General features: G+C 48.0%; 9 protein-coding genes across 9 annotated transcripts; 3 read left to right on the top strand and 6 right to left on the bottom strand.

The window, feature by feature from the left end:
• Positions 1–668: 668 nt before the first annotated feature.
• UA08_03791 (hypothetical protein) lies at positions 669–2,653 on the bottom strand (the record flags this gene model as incomplete). Its single annotated transcript, XM_020266130.1, has 5 exons — positions 669–848; positions 911–1,276; positions 1,333–1,629; positions 1,689–2,317; positions 2,407–2,653. 5 exons carry the CDS (start codon positions 2,651–2,653, stop codon positions 669–671), a joined length of 1,719 nt encoding a protein of 572 aa, XP_020121208.1.
• A 2,455-nt stretch (positions 2,654–5,108) lies between these two features.
• Positions 5,109–7,112, bottom strand: UA08_03790 (hypothetical protein; the record flags this gene model as incomplete). The annotated part of the gene is made up of 5 exons (XM_020266129.1): positions 5,109–5,426; positions 5,486–5,914; positions 5,971–6,656; positions 6,722–6,958; positions 7,037–7,112. The coding sequence occupies 5 exons, from the start codon at positions 7,110–7,112 to the stop codon at positions 5,109–5,111; spliced, it is 1,746 nt and encodes a 581-aa protein (XP_020121205.1).
• A 1,278-nt stretch (positions 7,113–8,390) lies between these two features.
• On the bottom strand, positions 8,391–8,882 carry UA08_03789 (hypothetical protein; the record flags this gene model as incomplete). Its single annotated transcript, XM_020266128.1, has 1 exon — positions 8,391–8,882. The coding sequence occupies one exon, from the start codon at positions 8,880–8,882 to the stop codon at positions 8,391–8,393; it is 492 nt and encodes a 163-aa protein (XP_020121206.1).
• Positions 8,883–9,909: 1,027 nt separating this feature from the next.
• Positions 9,910–11,519, top strand: UA08_03788 (hypothetical protein; the record flags this gene model as incomplete). The annotated part of the gene is made up of 4 exons (XM_020266127.1): positions 9,910–10,516; positions 10,628–10,722; positions 10,776–10,875; positions 10,939–11,519. The coding sequence occupies 4 exons, from the start codon at positions 9,910–9,912 to the stop codon at positions 11,517–11,519; spliced, it is 1,383 nt and encodes a 460-aa protein (XP_020121649.1).
• A 437-nt stretch (positions 11,520–11,956) lies between these two features.
• On the bottom strand, positions 11,957–12,919 carry UA08_03787 (Hit family protein 1; the record flags this gene model as incomplete). The annotated part of the gene is made up of 6 exons (XM_020266126.1): positions 11,957–12,064; positions 12,120–12,134; positions 12,200–12,292; positions 12,475–12,543; positions 12,654–12,736; positions 12,880–12,919. 6 exons carry the CDS (start codon positions 12,917–12,919, stop codon positions 11,957–11,959), a joined length of 408 nt encoding a protein of 135 aa, XP_020121648.1.
• Positions 12,920–13,651: 732 nt separating this feature from the next.
• On the bottom strand, positions 13,652–14,433 carry UA08_03786 (hypothetical protein; the record flags this gene model as incomplete). Its single annotated transcript, XM_020266125.1, has 4 exons — positions 13,652–14,014; positions 14,083–14,172; positions 14,212–14,261; positions 14,415–14,433. 4 exons carry the CDS (start codon positions 14,431–14,433, stop codon positions 13,652–13,654), a joined length of 522 nt encoding a protein of 173 aa, XP_020121153.1.
• Positions 14,434–14,622: 189 nt separating this feature from the next.
• On the top strand, positions 14,623–15,561 carry UA08_03785 (hypothetical protein; the record flags this gene model as incomplete). The annotated part of the gene is made up of 1 exon (XM_020266124.1): positions 14,623–15,561. The coding sequence occupies one exon, from the start codon at positions 14,623–14,625 to the stop codon at positions 15,559–15,561; it is 939 nt and encodes a 312-aa protein (XP_020121708.1).
• A 308-nt stretch (positions 15,562–15,869) lies between these two features.
• Positions 15,870–18,117, top strand: UA08_03784 (hypothetical protein; the record flags this gene model as incomplete). Its single annotated transcript, XM_020266123.1, has 2 exons — positions 15,870–16,410; positions 16,475–18,117. The coding sequence occupies 2 exons, from the start codon at positions 15,870–15,872 to the stop codon at positions 18,115–18,117; spliced, it is 2,184 nt and encodes a 727-aa protein (XP_020121146.1).
• A 743-nt stretch (positions 18,118–18,860) lies between these two features.
• Positions 18,861–20,852, bottom strand: UA08_03783 (hypothetical protein; the record flags this gene model as incomplete). The annotated part of the gene is made up of 4 exons (XM_020266122.1): positions 18,861–20,173; positions 20,243–20,457; positions 20,526–20,595; positions 20,780–20,852. 4 exons carry the CDS (start codon positions 20,850–20,852, stop codon positions 18,861–18,863), a joined length of 1,671 nt encoding a protein of 556 aa, XP_020121145.1.
• Between the last annotated feature and the right edge of the window lie 204 nt (positions 20,853–21,056).

Below are 21,056 nucleotides of genomic sequence, written 5' to 3'. Positions count from 1 at the left end.
ATAACTCTTGACGGGAAGAAGACAGAACGCATCGATTGGAGTAAGACAGACAGAGAATTCGAAGCAAAGGATTGACTCGAATAGACTCGAGTGAAGCACTGCTGACCAGCCAGGGACCCGACCGCGTGCTTTGTCTTGTTCTAATGAATTAACTGTGAAACGAAAAAGATGATGACAATCCGGGACCGAAGGAAGTCGCAGGGGTTGCGCCTCCAGTCTCGATGCGGATTAGTCCGCGGAGATCGGAAGCTCCAGTGGGCTGAGGGCTTCAACTACTACAAGAGTTTCTTACGAACACTATTCGCCAGCGAGATTATTAACGATATATCATAATTGCATTCCTCGTTCCCGTTGATTCCTCCCGTTATCGACATAAATCATAAAACCTATTCACATGCCTCAAGCCTGGCCTCGAGAGACCTATATATCATCCATATACCGACACTCGTACATGCTGCCGCGATCTCCAAACAAAATCAAAGAATAAAACTGTATAGGGGTATAAGGCTGAAGAGAATTAAAATAAAATATTCATCTCCGAATAAGAAGCGAAGATTTATGGAGATTTCGCGTTTTTTCTTTTTTTTTTTCCCCATTTTTTACCTGGTTTGGGTATCCATTTTATCACCACCGCTGAACTTGTACGTTTCAGGTTGGGGATTTTTGATTTAGGCAGAAGACCACGACCGATTGTGCGATTGAGAGACTTCTTTCTTGCTTGCCCAGGCTTTGATGGCAATGACAACGATTTCCCACGCCATGATGAAGCAGCTGAGGCCAATGGCAACGTTGAATGCGAACATGGCATCGAGATCATACCAGACCATGACGTCCATGATATCCGAGGCCTATAACAGTCGTTAGCTCAACAACGCCCAATGAACTTTCTATCAGAGCTCTTGGCACTTACACTCAGCATGAAGATCAGACCGCCGGAAATCAGGCAGAATGAACCAATCAACTCCGACGGCGGACGGGCGGGCAAATATGAAGTGGGCGGTTTGATGTAGGTAAGCACATAGGTTACGCCACGCGCCATGGCAGCGCCCGACAGAAGAGAACCCCACTGCTTGTGAACCATGGTCGAGACCATTTGATGCTGTTCGTGACCGCCCATCATTATACCCAAAAGGAAGATGATTAATGCCGGCATCGGGTTGAAGGACACGTTGGTTTTCTCTTCATCGTCCTCGACGGTTTGGCTGCGACCCGAAACGCCCGAAATGCTTTGCTTCAACCACTTCTTGACTCGTTTTGATTCGAGGAGCATGCCGCACTATGCTCAGTTAGCAACGGGAGACACAGGGAAGAACACGAAGAGAAGGCACCCACCAATCCAGCACCAAAGAACATCACAGAGATAGAAACGTGCTCAAGATCCTGAGGAGTCCATTCCCGGCCCCATCCGCCGAGGTGTTCCAGGAAGACATTCGTTGTGCCATACGTGAAGATGAGAGAGGACTCGACAAATTCTCCACTTGGAGCGCGCGACGACACCGGCTTAAGGTTCCAGGACCATCCCAAGTTGGCCCAGCATCCCATGAACCGACCCAACACGACAAGTCCGTACCAGAAGAAGATACCGCCCTTGATAAAGTGAGCGAGACCGCTGAAGACACCACTATCTTTCTGTTTCGGAAGGTCAGCCCCTATCAAATACAGTTCCAGGGTCAGAAGTCAGCACGTACAAAGATACCGCCGTAAGTAACACCACCAGTGGTAAGTGCAACGAAACCAAAAGGCAAAATGATGCGATCGATGACATTATAAACAACGCGCAACGCGCGCAAGACCTGGTTCGACACCAAGCCAGGCACGCGACTCGAGAAGAATTGGTCCAGGCGCGAACTGCGCAGCCAGCCACGAGCAAGAGGAGTTGGCACTTCAACATCGTCTTCGTCATCCTCGGGCTTCTCCATGTGAGGGTGGTCCTCGGTAGAGGATGCTGGAGAGCTAGTGCCCTGACCACTGTCACCGGACCACCGGTACTCGTGCTCGTGCTCGTGCATGGGCGAGTACAGCTGCTGGTGTTCCATCATATTCTGCGAGGAAACCGGCAAGAAAGTGGCGCGCTGATACTGGTTAGTGATACTCTTGGTGCGGCGTCCGGAGTAGGCGTAGATGATTCCGATGACGAATTGCGCGACCACCACGGAGCTGGCGATCCAACCAATCTTATGATGCGCATTGTTCACGTACAGATCGGGCGTGGACGTGTTATAGATCAGACCGAAGAAGATACCGAGTCCATTTACAGCTAGGAAGACGAATTGAGTGGGAATGGTAAATCGCGAATGCGCGACACTGAGCATTACGGCTGTTGAGCAATATTAGCAATGGCGCTCTCGCGCTGCGCATCATGATGTATGAATGCGCAGCAAAGCAGAAAAACAGGGGCATACTAACCGACTGGCAGAATAAAGCACCAGGCGAGCACCTCGAGAACAATGTGAGCAGTAATTGACCCGCTATGTTGACCATAGGCCCAGTAGCTGAGCTCCCATTCATCCTCTGGTTTTGACATGGTATCCTTGGAGCTCATATCCATACCTCCGTCCATGGATTCATGGCCGCCATTTGGTCGAGCCGTAGCGAGCGACAGTAGAAGAAAGGCGGCAGCCAGGAGGCGCAGCGAGGTTGATTGGTGTCGCATTGTCGCGGAAGTGAGATATGAGACGATATCTGTAATAGTTGTACGACCAGCTGAGCTGGCTAGCTGTAACTGAACAGGATGAGGTGTGACCTGGGCAGCTTTTCCAGCGTCTAATAAGAGTTCCTTTGAGAGCTAGCTGCTGTTCCCTTCAGCACCTTTTTATTTTCGTTTTATGGAGGTGAGTATCAAAGTAGAAGAGAGCTAGCTTCCTGCAGGCGCAAGCTCGGTGACAGATTCTTCTCCAACGAAGCTGGGAAGCTCTTGCGTGCAGTCAGTGAAGGGCAAAAGGGTGATGTCAGTGAGACGACAGCATTTTGGGGGGACGAGCATTATTAATAAGAAGCAGTCCAGGAACAGAAAGAAGCTCATCGACGGCGTGGAGGTACGGGTGATCAGTGCGTGGCGGTAAGCGTTGTATGGGGGCGTAATTACGGGCCGTGTCAGCCGAGCCTCTTCCCGTTCCAGGCAGAAATCAGGTGATTGTATGCTCTCTATACAAGGTAACGCTGTGCAACTTACCCTCGTTCTATAGTATATAACCTGCCCATTGACCCTGAAACAGACGGCCATGGATGGCATGATGCAACATGCGACACTGGGAAGAGAAGACTCGACGCTTGAAGTCATATGGAGAACACAGCAGATGGGGGCCGAGCCATCCGCTGAACTGAGCGCTCAGCAAAGCGAAGGCATACATACATACAATTACAGCCAGACTCGGCATAAGCAATGATCCGGACCCGCGCACTAGGCCTAGGGCCAGCACGCTAACGGGACTATTCTAGTGGCATTTGCTAGCTCAGTTGACTGCAGCGTCGATCGCCTGAAGAGGATCCTCTGCCTGACACTACATCGTATTCATAGCACTACATAGTGCATGGCACACCGTGCGATATATAGGTGTGTATATGTGGCTCGTATAAATAAATAAGTAATAAATATATATATATATGAATATATATATATATGGAAGTACGTATATGTATCCGCTTACGCTCATCGTAGAGTTTATTGTATATACACAGTCGGAAGCCCTCGGCAAGTCGGCACCGCGTTCCGTGCGCCAAGACTGACAGCGCGCTCCCGGCCAATCAGATCGATTCCTTGCGCAGCCGGCAGCGGACTAATTAGACGACGAGTTGTGCGCTGCAACGCATAATTATATACATTCAGCATTAGCCATTCATACAATTATACAATTGTACAATTGCACGAGCTTATGCACTGCCATGCCATCTGCATAAATATTGTTGTGCTGTCAGTGCAACCTACGTGGATAGAATGAAACAAGCACTGACTGCTCTATCCCATTATAACTAACTGTCACGGAGTCGTTAGTTATCTGATATCGCAGCTACGGACTGCCGAATAGAGTAAGGGCAAGCTCGCGGAGTTATCGGATAGTTCGTGGCCCACTGCCAAGCATACGCGATAAATTACCAGCAAAAAAAGAAGGCTGAAAACGGGAGGAGATTATGCCATTTATGCAGCGCGCGTGGAAGTAGCAGCCGTGACATCATTCACACCTTAATTCGGCCAATACCTTATTTGGGCGACACGCCAGTCAGAAACCACCGCATGACAATTTGTCCATATACAATGTGATATCGCCTGATCGCCTCTGCAGGCGCCTGCATCCTTGGACCAATCGAGCACCCCGACTTCACCGCCGTGCCTTTGTTTGTCGCATAGCTATCCTAGGTACGGAGTATATACCCTGAACCATGCATAGTTAGGCAGCTTTAAAATCCAACAAGCTGCCGATTACTAATAGTGACCGTGGTTTGAGTCATGTGTCCGGACTTTTCGGACAATGCCAGCCATTCCTATCCAGGTCCCCGCAGTCATTAAAAATTGTTCACTGACTCATCCATCTGAGCCCAAAAAAAAATGGGGGGGGGGGGTTTTTTTTTTCCTTCTTTTCGTCTTTTTTTTTTATCTCTCACTAGCAAATTATATAAGAGATCAAGGCTGACCCACTCAGTCTAGACGCGTTCCGATCGCGAAAGTTTGTGTGTACGGAAGGAATATCTTCTCACTTTCCCTTTTGGGAAGCTGATTAATTAACGGCTTTTGTTCACGAGAGGGAAAAAATTTTTTTCTTTCGTGATTTTGCCAATTAGCTTACACACAATTTTGATTTGTAAAAATGGCAACTCGGTAAATATATACTGAATAGTTTCGGTGTATACACTATACAGTATTATTAGTACGGACATTCGGACACGATGATATATCCATATGGAATCCTCGGATCGGAGCGGATATAGGAATCGTATAGCTATAGCCTATAGTTAGCTACTTAAATTGCTCAAACAGCTCGCTTGGAGTTGGCCAATCGGATCGGCAGTTGCGCAGGACTACGTAGGTACGTAAGTATACGCAATAAATCGTTACATTTGCCAAGTACGATTAAGTAACTATAGAAAACACCAAGAGCCCTGTAATTGCTAAGTCACTTCCCACCCAGCGATCGCAACGTATAAAACAGCAAATACGCATCCGCATTCAGCACATCTCCCTCAGACACCAGCGTGACCTTGTCGTCGTTGAACAGACACCACCGATCCCCCTGTCGTATATACGCAATGTAATGGCCCTCGTTCAAGCCCGCGCCGTCATGCACCACCGCCGATGCAAGATCGTAGATGAACGTGTCGCCCCGTGCTTTTCGCGATTTCGATGCTACCGTGTACGGCTGCATGTTGATTTCGAGCGGGAAATCGATTTTGCCTTGCATCTTTCGCGTTTCGGAGTCGGTTTGTTCGAAGCGCTAGACTTTATTTTAGCCTCTCCCCTCTCTCTTCGTGAGAAGACAACAACATAACAAACCTTCATTTGCATGCACAACATGGCTGGCAACTGCTTTATCCTCAGCTGTTTAGTGAGCTTGTCCGGATAGCTGAGACAGCCCTGGCATTGATATCCCTCCATAATGAGTTCCTCGGGCATCACCCACGATTGCAGACATCCTGCCAACGTTGGCGTCACCAACGTTGACCCGTGTACTTTGCCGTTCATCTGCCGTTTCTTCGAATGTAGCTGCACGTCCAGACTGAGCTCCAGTAGTGGCTGCTCAGTCGGACTGGTGTGATTGCAAATCGGGCAAGTCAATGTGCTTTGAAACTTGCCGAATAAGGCCTTGCAGAAAAAACAATTGCACTTCAATTGATCATTTTCATCCGACGATGCCGTGTGTAGGCCACCCGCAAGAAACTGATAGAATTCGTGCGCATCTTGTTGGTGATTACCCGCGAGAGGCTGTAACAGTCAGTTTGATAATGCCCTCTGAAATAGAAAAGAGGCAAGACACCTACAGGGTGGTTCTTCCACGTCGAATATAAAAGTTGCTCCGCTGTAAACCCATCCTTCTTATCACATCCATTAAACTCGGCAAATGCCCTGCTCATCGCGCACAATACGCAGCCATCAACCTGGCAGTCGTAGTACTTATGCCCGTTCCCCAAGAAATAAGCATTTAGCAATGGCTCATGCAACAGGGTCTGTAGCACCACATTCATGTAGCAGGTTTGTCCCAGGTTAAACAGGCCCCTGACGCCTTCGCTTTGGCATGTCCGTTTGGTGGCATTCGCCTTGACATATGTCTCATCAGCCTCGGGCACTTCGATCCCGATGCGGGTGTCCGCCAAACCGTTGATCGGTTTATAATCTTCGTTACTTTCCTCAATCGAAATCTCGCTGGCCTTTCGCTTCTTGCTTGATTTGCTGCTCATCTTCCCGAGAATGTCCAAAATATACTTGCTAGGCTTCGATAGGCCCACTTCGTGTGTCAGGGCTATAACATCTGCCTGCTTAGCCTGTGTATACGCATTCCGTACTGTAGACTCTATTGAGCTTGTGACGTGCGATCCATCCTGGCTGTCCTGATCTGAATGCCGGGACCATAGCCCCGCTGTCCGACTCTCAATTTTTTCTAGCTCATGATCATACACGAAATCACGACATCCCTGGCAAAAGAGGGCACCTGTGCGGCTATCGATATCTGTAGAAGCGTGTTAGTCTGTCGGTCAACTAAAAGCGGACTCTTGCTCAAAGTTTCATTCTCACAGAATAGATGATTCGTCATGTCACTATGAACCTGTCGGTCGCCATTGCTGTGCTTCTCAGAGCAATTCACACAGATGTACATCGGCTTTAGAGAGAGTCGCTGGGATCCCGTTGCTGATGATTTAATCCCGTTTGCACCCTCGTGTTTCCGCGATTGGGGCTCCCCAATCTTGGGTATTCTCATAGCAGCTTGTTTCATAAATGCAATGACGAAATCCGCACCACGCCCTTCGCTGTCTTTCAACATTGCAGAAAGATGTTCTTTCCCTCGTTAGTCTCCGGGTGTACCACTTTGCGCAGGATGCAACAACATACCACAGCCGTATTCGGCCTCCGATTGCACATTGACATGCACCATAGTTGCAAGACTTGAGTTTGAAGCAGCGGCCATGATGGACAAATAGTGTAGTATATATCAGACCAGCTGAACTTTAAAGTGAAAAAAGAAACAAAAAAACAAGAAAATGAAATGAAAAGATACAAGTGCAACTGACTAAAGACGGGGCAATATGACCGGGTCAGAACAAACTCCTAGAGATGCTGGTAACCAAGCTGACCATGATATGTAACCAAAATGAAATGTTTCAAAAAACCACAAGTCAAACCAATGCGCAAGAAAGGACTTTTGACAAAAGAACTTCAACACGCTGAGCGTTCGTTCGTGTTCGTCTGATTGAATACTGTCATGCACGCTCGTCCGTCGGGCGTCCCCACAAGCAACGTTAAGCAGAGCCGACCCCTATAAAAGCCGGAGTTCGCTTTCAAGCTATGGTGGCAAAGACAATCACAGCAAGCTCAGCCGGTAATGAGTGTCGAGGGCAGAGAAAAGGCCCGGAGCGCATGGATGAGCCGAGGAGATTTTGATGGACAAGCATGGATTAAGCAATGCCGCCCTGGCGGCAAAAAGGAGCCTTGTACCCATGCGGACTAGAGCGCGGCAATACCCGCCGCCCTGCAGAGGCATCTAGTTATGATCTATCTGACACACTGATTATTTCTCGTGATAACCATACTGATTACAAGCAAGGCCAAGTTTCTCTGATAGAAAGTTTGTTTTTGAATCTAATGATCCTTGGAAAAACATCATTTCGTTAGGTTCGTGAGACCTAAACACCAATGCCCCGTTCATGTCGTAATCTGATATCACATGTCTTCCGGCATTTGTCTTTCTCAGTCCTTGGAAATGATCAAGCCGTACTTCCCATTCCCAGATATTCGGGCATGCGATTTCCTGCACTGTCGTTCTCCTGATGCCATCTTCCCTAGACCATTGCAGGTAGCGGCTATTTGGATCGTACTGATTACAGGACTTCTGAAGCAGCAAGCCGTATAATATACCATATTCATATTCATATCCATTTCAGCGATTCCCTCTACCTCGCGGTAACCCACTCGGTCGACTCCTAGCTGTTCCCCCTCTTGTTCCATAACGACTACCCGTGGTGCCTCGAGTGGAGTTGCCTCCACGCCCTCCCCGGCTTGACAGAGTACTCTTTTTCGGCGTAGCTTTGGACGGAACTGTGGCTGGGGGATTGTCAATGAACGAGGTATCGGTTGTTCTAGAGGAACGATATTAGCTTCTTTATACCCCAGAGCGTTCTGTGTTGTGTTTTCTCCTACAAGAAAGTCGCATCGGTATCCTGGCCTGTCTTCTGGGATGACATTGCATCTAGAGCGCATAATAAACGTCAGTGAACGAAGCCTTGGTGAAAGCCTGAGAGTAATGTGGTGCTACCTTGATGATCTTTTGCTTCTTGTGCCCGCTTGAAAGATTCCGGAATAGGAGCCTAAGAACTCTTAGCAAGCCATACACCAATGCTGTATCAAGGATTGTTGTAGCTACCTCGGGAAAGTCGACACAAAACGCGTTCATATTCAGCCCGTAGAGGAAGCTAGCAAAGCTTTCACTGAATCGAGATAAACTCTCATGCATCAATTGGAGATGCATGAAATTGGCTTCGAGGTCGGCCATAGAGTCCGCCAGTTCTGCAAACTGCGGCTCCAACGCATGAATCGCAGGCTCCTCGTACCCAGCGGCATTGAGACTGCTACCAAAACCGTGGGAATTGCGAATGGACGATCTGGAACTGGGACGTAGCGGTGTGGTTGGTCTTGATGCCGGCCGTGGGCGGGAAGCGGATCTGGGAGCGCCGGCGTCCATGGTGTCGTGCGATCAATATCAATAGTATGTCAATCCGAAGAGGGGCTCGAATGGCTCGGCCACTGGAAGCAGGGACGCGAGGGCTATGATGGCGCTACGCGAGATGGTTTCTCGGTGGTAGATGAGCTCCGGCCTGTAGAGAACTAGTTCGACACACATGGGAATGCACAGTTCAGTCGTTCTTGAAATTGTTGCTCTGGTGTTGTTTTGAATGAACGCGAGGGGACCGTATAGTATACAAACAAATACCGTGCTGCGTAATAACTCACCGGCTCTGGCCAATAAGCACCACGCCCTTAGCGTATTACCCGTAATGACAGATACCCTGCCTCCAGTGACGCAAATTAGTCAGTCAACAAGCACCTTCTTCAATTTCCCCAACCTACATTGCCGCCAGCAGCCGCTCGATCTTCCTCAACGTCGCCTCCTGCTACGAGCCTCATACCCCGTATATATCATTATCCTTATCATCGCCGTTACCTACGTGGCTCAACTGCCCAGGTTTCACCGTTGGGTTCATTTCCTGATTGCAGAAGTGCGTTCTCCAAAGCAACAATTTGAGCACACAGTTTTGGTTCGTGGGACATGTACGTATAGAACAGGCCATCCCAATCCGCCACCGCTCCTCTGCAACTCGGGCTACAGTCGGAAGCACATGCGTGCAGTACGAGTCTGTCACTCGGCTTTTTCTGGCAGTGAACCTCGTCTCCTTGCAAAACCACGCTTATCTCAAGGCTTGGGAAGATCAGCGTCGTTTGCTCCCCCGCAAATTACCCCAGCGCCCTGGCCCTCTCGAAGGCTTTCCCTCCACTATAGCGTCAGGTCGGGCTCCGCAGTTCGTTTTAATCAGCCGAGGCAAGCATCCTCCGCCTGGGGTGTAGTGCTAGTGGCTTGCATTGTTGGTGGCGCTGCAGCGATACAATTGACCAAGTCCACGCCTGAAAAACCGACCGTTGCCCAAGACGATTTCTATCAGCAGTACAGTCAGGATCATCATAATTATACGGGAGTACTCGATTCACTCAAGATGTCATCCCAAAACATCAAACCTGGCCATTTGGGCAACCTCACAGAGGAGCAGGAAGCCAAGCTCCTAGAAATGTGGACAGTGTTGTTCAAGTTATTTGGCATTAAGCTTGAAGCAGGCCCACTGCAAAAGTCAGCCACGTCGACCAGCAATGCACCAGAGAGTACAGCAGACGGAAAGAAAAAGTCAAAGCGCAGCTTCTTTGGGTTGGGTGGTAGCAAAAAGGAGGAGGCGCCTTCCACAGAGAGCTCTACTACCAGCATACAAAACCTGTCATTGTCAGATACTGATGACAAGTATGGACAAAATAAAGAATTTAAACAGGCCATTGCGGATCTAACGCCTGACCAATTGCGTGAAAGTCTCTGGACTATGATTAAGGCTGATCACCCAGACGCTCTTCTGTTGAGATTTCTGCGCGCTCGAAAGTGGGATGTCGACCGCGCCGTTGTTATGCTTATTTCCACCATCCGATGGCGTCTCGTAGAAATGCATGTCGACGACGATATCATGAGCGGAGGTGAAGCAAAGGCAATAGAAATGTCGAAGAGTTCTGATCCTGACACCAAGAGATTGGGTACCGATTTCATGGCACAGACGCGCATGGGTAAGAGCTTCATTCATGGGGTAGATAAGAAAGGGCGTCCAATGTGCTTTATTCGCGTGCGATTGCATAAAATCGGCCAACAAATCGATAAGAGTACCGAAAGATATACAGTCCACATGATCGAGACTGCTCGATTGATGCTTCTTCGCCCGGTCGAGACTGCTGTGATTGTATTTGATATGAGTGGCTTCACCCTAGCCAACATGGTACGTCTGAACGAGTTGTCCATTTGATTTATCATTCTGCTGACTGCACACAGGACTATTCCCCCGTCAAATTCATCATCAAGTGTTTCGAAGCCAACTACCCAGAGTCTCTCGGTGCCGTGCTCATCCATCAAGCACCATGGCTATTCTCAGGTCTGCATACAACCTACTTCCATCTCTTGCTTTGATTATGTGGGTAATCTGATTCGGCTACAGGCATTTGGAAGATCATCAAGGGCTGGCTCGACCCCGTTGTTGCATCCAAAGTCCACTTCACCAATTCCGTCGAAGATCTAGAGGCCTTTATCGACCGTAGCCGTATCCTGAAAGAACTCGGCGGCGATGAAGACGGCGGTTTTGAATATATCGAAGTCCAACCGGGCGAGAACGATCTGATGAAAGACACTGTGAAACGTGACGAGATCATCGCCAAGAACAAGGCCATTGCGGAAGAAATACAGGGTGCCACTAAATCATGGATTGAGGCCGCCAAGAAGAATGACCGAGAAACTGTCAAGTCATCGAAAGCCAAGCGAGAAGAACTTGCTGCAAAATATGCCCAAGGATATTGGGAACTTGACCCGTATATCCGTGCTCGATCCTTATACGACCGCAATGGGGTAATTCAGGGTGACGGAAAGATCTTGTTCTATCCCAATAAGGATGCAGAGAAAACGACAAAGGACAACAATTCATCTGGGCCCAGTGAAACTGCTACTCCTGCCCTAGAAGAAGAGAAAGTTGCAGAACCAACAGCACCGGAAACAAACGTAGCTGTTACTGCGTCCGCTAATTGAGCGTCTCTTTCTTTTTGTCCATTTAGCTTCAACTTTTCGAGTTTGAGACTTGGTGTTGTCCCTTCATTCCATCTCACTAGACACCTTCCTTGCTATAGAAAGATATTTTCACAGTTGACTTTCTACTTTTATTTGCCACCGATGTCATTAACTTGTGTACATGTTCTTGTTTGTTCTGGGAAGTGTTTTGACATATGTAGCGGGAGAAACAACTCTCCCGATTTTCAGGGTCATGTATAGATACTTATACGATTCAGCTTTCATACACACTTAGCGGAGATATTGAGATGGTTAGACTACCAAATACGAGAACGTGAATAGCCCCAAAATTAGAATTACGCAATGGCCATTGACATTCATTGTAGTTAATCTTGATCCATGTTGACAATAATTTTGCATTCTTATGCAATTTGACCCAGGCTAACTGCAACAATTGGTTAGATCTTACCCTTGATCTCCTCGAACAACGCCTTCAGTTTGTCCATATCGGTTGCCTGCGCAGGCCACGAAATGCCCAGACCTTCTTTCTCATTTGGCTTGGGGATCTGTTGTGCTCACGTCAGTATTCGAAAACCAGTAACAGTAAGACATCAATCATACCATGTGGAAATGGACCTGGAAAGTCAGACAGTTAGCCAGATGTAATATACCCTCAATGCGGACAAGAAAAGGGAACGAACATGATCAACGACCTGATGAGCGATGCGGCCATTGTTCTGAAGAACATTGAAATCGGTAGCACCAGATGCTTGGGCGATTTTCTTTGCGACGGGCTATAGTATTGGCGATACGGTCAGTACGATGTTCCAAAAGGTCCTAAGGCCCGGAGATAATGGCCCTCCAAGGTCCTCGATTATATTTCATATAAAGTCGTTCTCAGCCTGTCATATATCTCCCGAGCATATAAAATGCACTACTTGCTCTAAGATTAGAGACACAAACGCATAATACGTACCAAGACTTCAGACAAATCCTCATCAGGAATATCAGTGAGCTTAGCACCATGGAACTTAGGGATAACAAGCTATTTATTTCCGATTTCGATTAGAAATCTTGATTAGCCATGTATAAAGAAACCCACAACTCTCCTCGCAGAGTGGGAGAAAGAATAAGAAGATAGGTCGCACGACATACAGCGTGTCCCCGACTCAAGGGCTGGATATCGAGAAAGGCAAACACCTTGTCATTTTCGAATAGCTTAAATGAAGGAATATCACCTGTGGCATTGACAGAATCAATCAGTCAATCGATCCATTGGTCTTTTGATGTCTGATGGTGTCTCTCTTCAGGGAACGCGGGGATCCCAGGTGGAGGCCGAGCAAGTCCCCGAGGTAGGAGGCTTTATGGATACGGAACGAACCCTTGATGATCTTGCAGAAGATGCAGGCTGCAGACGACATCGTGTTGCACGGTCTCTTCAGTAACTTGGTAGTAAAAAAAGAGCGCTCTGATGGGGTCGAATGCGTGCTATGGGTTGTTTGAATCTTTGATGATTGATGACGGCGGAGAAGAGCGGGGCCGCGAGCCAATTTGACGTTATTACGGGAAACGGTTTAACCTGGATTACTACCGGATCTGATGTAAAAACATAAGAAATAAAAGGTAAAAGGCTCGCACCAGGGCGAAACTGGACTTTCATGATGCCTAATACCGTCAAGATGAATATGAGCACAACGTGCTGACCGAACTGCGCCTTGTGGAACCGGTCATTACTGGTGGTTTTTGAGCTGTCTTCCAATATATGAATATAGAATGATGAATTGATCTAACTCTGAGCTATATCATTTGTTGCTGGCCTCGTGTTGACTTGTTCCCTTGTAATAATTCTTCCTTCGAAGTTGGCACCTGTATTTGTCTGCTGCACGGCTTGGCGAGTTACGCTGACAGTTCCTCTGTCCAAAGTTTTACGTTGCCTTCTACGGTGAAGACATGCATAATATTGATTGGTCATGAAATGTTTGCCATTAGTCTAGCTTCATAATCGAACTATAAACATCAAGGCATCACAAGACCCATTTTTTCATTATTTGGATTTCGTTTTTTTTTAACCACTCATCGAGAATCCGATTCTCGATGAATGAAAGCGGACACCGCAAGAAAGTCCTTCAAACAGTCCCATCCGTGTGAGAAATTTAAGAAGGAGGAGCAGCACCACGGCCACGGCCGAAACCACCGCGGAAAGTAGGGGCAAACTCGCCAGGAGCACCACCCTCCTTGCCCTCCTCACGACGACGGTAACCGCCATCACGGTCACCACGAGGACCACCACGTCCACCAGGGCGACGCTCGCGCTCCTCACCACCGAGCATACCGCGGGGGGGAGCGTGGGAACGCTGCTGCTTGATGTGAGTGGCAGGCACGATCTCGGCGGGAACGTGGAGCCATTCACGGAGGTAGTCGAGACCCTCAGGAGTGAGGGTGTAGTAGTAGTATTGCCATGAGAAGCGGGTCTTGACGTAGCCGCGGGAGGTCAGGGACTGGCAAGCCTTGATGACCTATTCGATTCACAAAAGAATGAGCATTGGTTTGTTTATCCTAGGGTAGGATCCGGACAAGTACGTACGTAGAGGTTCTTGGTGTCAATCTCGCCATGCTTGGGGAGGTTGAAATCCTTCTTGGCCACGAGAACACCCTCTAAAAACCCAGTCAGAAACTACACATCAAGTCGCATCGTTCTGGAGCCAATACATACCACGGAAGAGGTACTCGTGGATCTTCTTGCGGTCGTCCTTGGGAATAAGCCTGGGATTGAATTAGTAAACTTTAGGCCTCTCATTGATCAATCATAGGAAGACATACATTGTCGCGAGTTCCTAGCGCTTTTCGGGGAATCGCTCTGACGATGCTAGGTGGTGATTTTGGTTAATGAGTGGTTGGTTGGATCGTCAAACACACCTTGAATTTCCCGTGCCATAAAAAGTGCGACTGGAGATGCGCTAGAGGGCATGCCCTAATGAGCACCCTAGACCAAAAAGGGGCTAGTATGGCGTCACGTGATCTCGATCCATCGTCACGCCAGCCGCCACCGCCTCGCCGCCTACCGCAACCTCTGCTTATCACAGCATCTTGCCTGCCTTTGGTTTGTACAAAGCGAGAGATCATCATGGCTTCCCAACCCGTAAACATTCTCCTGTCGTCCTTCCCTGGACTGGCATTGCCCCCGACCCTCACATTCTCACTCCCGGCTACATCAACAGTCGCAGATCTCTCAGAACGGATTGAACATTACCTGCCCGAGTCGTTAAAGCGGATCGCAGCCAACCTCACGATCACCACAATTGGCAACAAACAACTACTACCCGAATCTACTTCACGAGTGTCTTCTTTTCTCTCAGCACATCATGAATCAGGTTTTGAGAACAATATTCTCCCCCTACGCCTCTCGGTCCCCTTGAGGGGAGGCAAAGGTGGTTTCGGGTCCCAGCTCCGTGCTGCTGGTGGTCGTATGTCCAGCAAGCGCAAGCGCAATCAAGGTGAAAACAATGGCTCAAACCGCAATCTCGACGGTCGCCGTCTACGCACCGTCAATGAAGCTAAGGCGCTCGCCGAATACCTTGCCGTGAAGCCTGAAATGGATAAGAAAGAAAAGGAAGAACGCCGACGTAGGTGGGAGTCCATAGTTGAGATGGCGGAAAAGCGCACCGACGAAATAAAGAATGGAGGTGGCAAGAGTCGTTTGGATGGACAGTGGATGGAAGATAGGGAAGAAATGAATGAAAAGGCGCGCGAAGCTGTCCTTGCCGCGATGAAGGATGGAACGTGGAACGACAATTTGCGCGATGTACTCATGGGAGGGTCCAGTACAAGTGCTAGCGAGGGCGCTTCTAGTCAAGAGGAGGATGGGAGTGAGAGTAGTGAGAGTGTCGACGACGATGATGAAGAGAAGGACACTGGAGCTGCTGTTGCCGGGCCATCATCTAAGCCTGCTGTTACATCACGGCGATATATTGGTTTTGATGAGGACGACGAATTCATGAGCAGCGACGAAGAGGATAATGAGGATAATGAAGATGGCAAGGGAAAGGGCAAACAATCTGCTTGATTTATGATGGTTAAATGTATTTTATAAGGCGTTGTACACATGGGCAGCAAGCAAATTATGAATTGTATCTTACGAGTATTTTTATTTGAATGCTCTTTCCAAAACCCATGATCCTAGATTATATTCTGGTTAATTTTCTATAGCATTTCTACTAATGTAGAGAGACTGTTATCTTATCGCGGACTTGTCACGGAAAAATTTACGGCTCCGCACGAGCACCACATGCGCCGTGCTCGATATATGCTTTTGTCCCAAACCCTTTGATGAATGCTCTTAACACTGCTATTCTGCATAGAGTTTGCGACACGATGTCCTTCTGTCAGAGTTACTTGTCGAGAAGGATACCGGTTTTATCAAAGTCATACCGCTGTTCAGTGCAAACTCAGCTTCAAGCCCGATTAGCGCGGAATATTTCCACATCTTCGACAAGTCTACAACGTCCAAATTTGAAGAGACACGCCCTAAAATGCGCAAGGCAACGGTATCTAAGTACGGATCAGCCATCTACAGGCCCTCCTGTATCTTCTAATGCGCCTGGAATACTGCTTGAGAGTCCTTCACAAACTCAACGAAATGATGAAGAATTCCCGACTCCGCCTTCACCTCCAACAACCGTTTCCCTTCACGCTGACGCCTTGCCGGTTTCCTGTCCAGGATGCGGTGCATACGCACAAACAATTGAGCCAACTGAACCGGGTTATTATGGTCGAACCCGAAAGAAAGCAAAGAAGCTGTGGCATAAGAGACAACAAGTGATTGCTAAGGACAAGCAAACCGAATTAACTCGAGATGAAAAAGATGTAGATGGTGAGACCGGTGCGGGCGAAGAGCTTTCAGAACATACCATGGGTGGGCGATTTGTCTTTCAATGTTTATTCCTTCAATTTTGAACACAAATTAACATCTCGCTCAGATAATTTAGTTGATGAAAGTAACTTGACCGCCGCGACGGAATACATTCAGTCCACTGCAGAACACACCCAGATATGTGACCGCTGCCATGACCTTTTACATCATAACAAGGGAATATCTGCTCCTTCTCCTTCTATCGACTCTATTGCGGCTTATCTTGAGGAGTCCCCCCACAAATCCAATCGCGTTTATCACATAGTCGACGCAGCCGATTTCCCCATGTCTTTAATCTCGAATATCTACGAAGCTTTAGAGCTCCAAGACCCGAGGTCGAAGAACCGCAGAGCAAGGACTGAGAAGTACAAGCACGGCAAGAAATTGACAACAATGAGCTTCGTGATCACACGCGCAGACCTTTTGGCCGCCACCAAAGAACAGGTCGATTCGCTCATGAACCGGGTGCGAGAGATCATCTTGAAGGCTATGAAGATGCGACGGGGAGATATACGATTGGGAAATGTGCATATGATAAGCGCTCATCGCGGCTGGTGGACGACCCGAGTCAAAGAAGAAATTCGTGAACATGGCGGAGGTATCTGGGTCGTCGGAAAGGCGAATGTTGGGAAGAGTAGTTTCATCGAGTCATGCTTTCCGAAAGACTCGAAGAATTTGGAAAAGATTGCTGAACTTCTGGAGAGCCGAAAGCTGCAGAATCATTCGAAAAGCACTCCTGATTCCGACTTTGACTCTTCTTCCCCTCCATTACTGGATCCTGAGGGTCTTCTTCCCCCTGCGCCTCGCGAGGAGCTCTGGCCAACACTTCCTGTCGTCTCAAGTCTTCCGGGGACAACAGTAGGCCCTATCAGAATCCCTTTTGGGCGCGGACGTGGAGAGGTGATTGATTTGCCCGGTCTCGATCGCGGCACATTGCAAGAATTCATGTTGGACGAACACAAATCAGAGCTGATAATGACCAAACGTGTCAACCCGGCAGAGCAACTCAGCATTCGCAGCAGCCAGTCTCTTCTAATTGGAGGGGGATTGATCAGAATAACTCCAATAGTTCCCGAAAACTGCACCGTGCTAGCAGCATGCTTTGTGCCCCTTGAAGCGCACGTAACGCGCACCGAGAAAGCAGTGGAAATTGAAACAGGCGTGCGAAAATACAACACAGGCGGCGGCGATCGTGGCAATAGCGTTATCAAACCCGAGCTTCTAGACGACCACACAGTTATACAACATGCGGGCACGTTCACGCTCGATACGGATGTCACATTAAGCCACTTGCCGAGTATCATCAAAAAGAAATGGGACGATCAGAACATCAAACCAAATCTAAACTCATTGCCATATCGCGTGTACTCCACAGACATACTAATTGAGGGATGCGGCTGGATAGAACTTACAGCGCAAATCCGCACGAAGAGACAGTACCAACATCGTCAAACACCCGACTCTGAAATTCCTCCTTATGAAGAAGAAGGAGAAGGAAAAACAGAGGAAGAAGGCTTACCAAAAGTAGAAGTTTTCACACCCCTCGGCAAACACGTTGCCTCAAGACCGCCTCTAGAAACCTGGAATTTCATCCGTGACAAGCGCAAAGCTGACAAACGCAAAGGACGTTATATGTCTGGGTCTCATCGTCCGAAGAGGAACAATATTAGCCATAAGAAGAGGACGATGCATGGTGGGAAGGGTGCCTAACAAACATTTGCTCTTCTTTCACATCTTACCTCTCAGCCATAACAACTGTATATTACTTATTTATCTTCTTTTAGTTATAGCAGACATTTGTGATAGTTACATGCCACGGAAGTACACCATCTCCAGATGTTCAATTGACCGCCTTACCGTGTTACATATGTAATGCTTCATAACATAGGAATGGCTACTGCATAATGCTATTGAGTTCCAAGGCTATAGGTGACTTTTAAACAAACGATGATGATATCATTGCTTTCCAGTACGAAAGGATATAAAAACAGATACTATGTAGTAACATCAAAAAATGAAGAACCAAACAAAACCTTGACACAAGAGAGAAAAAAGGAATAAAAAAGACGGTAGGGGTGTCTCCAATAAGTAAACAGAAGAAAACTGGACAAAGTGAAAAAGAAGAACAGTAAAGAGTATAGAGTCGTTAAAGAGCGACAGTGTTGTAGTTGTAAGAATGGGTGATATCGAGAATGGGTGGGTGATAGTGACAATGAGGATAAGAAATTGGGTTGTCTCTATACAGACAAGTATGCAAAGAAAAATATGACAACTGCGTTACTATGGAAAGAAGTATGAGTTCGATGCATGGGGCAAAAAGGCCCGTTTGACAGCCGTGGCAATACCCTTCATTCAGCACTTGTCAGCTTATATATCCATGTCAGAACATAAAAAGGTAAATGAATAATTGGCAAAAGATAATAGGCTATTAACTAGCGACCTGGGATTCGTATTTATAGATCGATCAAGCTCCCGCCTTGTTGATGCTGCTGTCCATGAGCACCAAAAGGATTGCTAGACTGGGTGAAACCAGTTTGTTGAGGCACACCGGTATATTGTTGACCAAAAAAAGGATTGCCAGTCCGAGTAGCGTTAATCCGATCAAATCCTTGACCCGCAGAGTTTATAAAGGTGCCAGGGGCGGTATGATGAGCAGGAATACGCAAGTCACCAACATTGCCAAATGTATCCTGGCCTTCGCCACTTGCAAGAAGAGCATTGAGTTTAGCATATTGCCCGTCATCTGCCCGAGAGGGCCTGCCTGAAGTCGCGGTTGACTGTAATGGGCTAGGAGCCAGGTAGTTGGTGATAGGATTTTGTCCTGACGGCATGGTATTGAAAGCTGTTGTTGCTCTTTCTTCAGATAATGTGTTTAATGTTGGTGGACCAGGCCTAGACGGCTGTGAGACGGGCCGAGTGATGCCCGAGGCAAAAGGATTGTTCGATCCAGTAGGCATTGGTTTGAGGGAATCCAGTCCTTGCTGCTGGGTAGCCCATGGATTGTGACTGCCTGGTTGTAAGTAGTTTTCTTGTTGCTGGGGCTGCTGTGCCTGCCCGAAAACAGTATTGGTTCCGTAGGGGTTGTTGTTATTGAATGCAGTATGCTGGGGCTGAAGGGATTGGTTTTGAAAAAATTGGTTCTGCGGTTGTCCAAACTGATCATATCCTGTGGGTTGCATCGGGAATCCACTGGCGAATCCATTTTGCTGACCTGTGGCCTGAAAGCCATTAGGTTGGGCATACTGGTTGTTGAGATAACCCGTTGTCAAAGGCTGCTGAGTATCAATGGGATTGCCGAACCAGTCGACCGCAGGCTGCTGCTGATAACCCTGGTTGTACCCCGTCGGTTGTGCTTGGGTGACTTGGACTGGAGGGGTATCATCGAACAATGACTGAGCGTTGCTTTCCTCCAATTCGCGCCTACGCAGCTCCTCCTCCTCCTTACTCAACTTGATCGCCTTTGCAAGATCGTCATCGTCGCCATCCCTAGCTGCCCTTTCGCGTCGCTTCCGGTCCTCTTCTGCTTCAACTTTGCTAGCCTCTATGGCTAATTGATATTCTGTGTCATCTTCTTCGCGGTTTCTGCGTTCGCGCCTGTCTCGGTCGGGGCGACGGCCACCAGCACCTGCACTTGATCCTCCAAATCCATGAATGCCTTCGTCGATTCCGCTCACGCGAGACTTCCAGAGTTTTCGATCAGACCGCTCATTACGTAAACGATCTTCGTCAAGGATCAAGGCAGTAAGCTCTTTGGCAGATACTCGGACTAGAAAGACATATGAGTTAACATCAATTTATGTAAGCGAGTCTGTGTGTGCGTTCGTGTATGACAAACCGTTTTGACCAACATCTCGTCCCTCGTCGTCGATATACTGAAACTCGCGGAGAGTCTTAATGATATAGACATTCTTCCGTGCCCAGGTGACGATAAGTTCTGAGCCTTCGTGAAGACAATAGTCTAGCACCTTGAGCGACTTCAAGACATGGCGCCAATTCTTTCCTTTATCATTCAGTCGCTTATCCAGCATGTCCACAATCTCAGAGAAATCACTAGGGCTTGGAAAGCAAATTGTTAATGATCATCGAAAACCGCGATGACGTGAACAGATAATACATACTTGTTGAAGGTCAGAGCAGCAATCTCGCTCATTTCCGTGCCCGTCGGGCCCCATGGGTCATTACTGGTGGCTATAGGCGCGAATGATAATTAGCCGTAAGAAATTTAAAAATATATAAGAGAACAAGGCGAAGTGCTGAAATGAAGAAAAGCATAGAGAATCAACAAGCATAGCGAGGGCGCCTGTCCTCCATCGAGATAACTGGACTGAAAGCGGGCGTTGGGCGACGGGCATCGAGTGGCGCAAAAACTCACCATTGCGTACTTTGACTTGGACTGATGAATAGCCCTTGGTGACATTCTTCACACTTCGAAGCGCTCTCGACATGTTGTCTGATGGCTGTGGATATGAATTCTACAAACAAGATGCGATGTTGGCAACTTGGTGGAGACCAGCTCTCAGTGAGTCGACGGATAAGACGGCGGCGCCAAACTGCCGCCAGACGGTGATGACGGGGGGTGGCGTAAGTAACCGGCTGGATAAACGAGAGCGAGCGCGAAAGCGAGAGCGAGCTGCTCGTAGTATTTGTTT

Source organism: Talaromyces atroroseus (genome assembly GCF_001907595.1).
Source record: "Talaromyces atroroseus strain IBT 11181 chromosome Unknown scaffold_3, whole genome shotgun sequence".
In the NCBI taxonomy this organism is placed as follows: Eukaryota; Fungi; Ascomycota; class Eurotiomycetes; order Eurotiales; family Trichocomaceae; genus Talaromyces; species Talaromyces atroroseus.
This window is presented reverse-complemented; position numbering and strand designations above follow the sequence as displayed.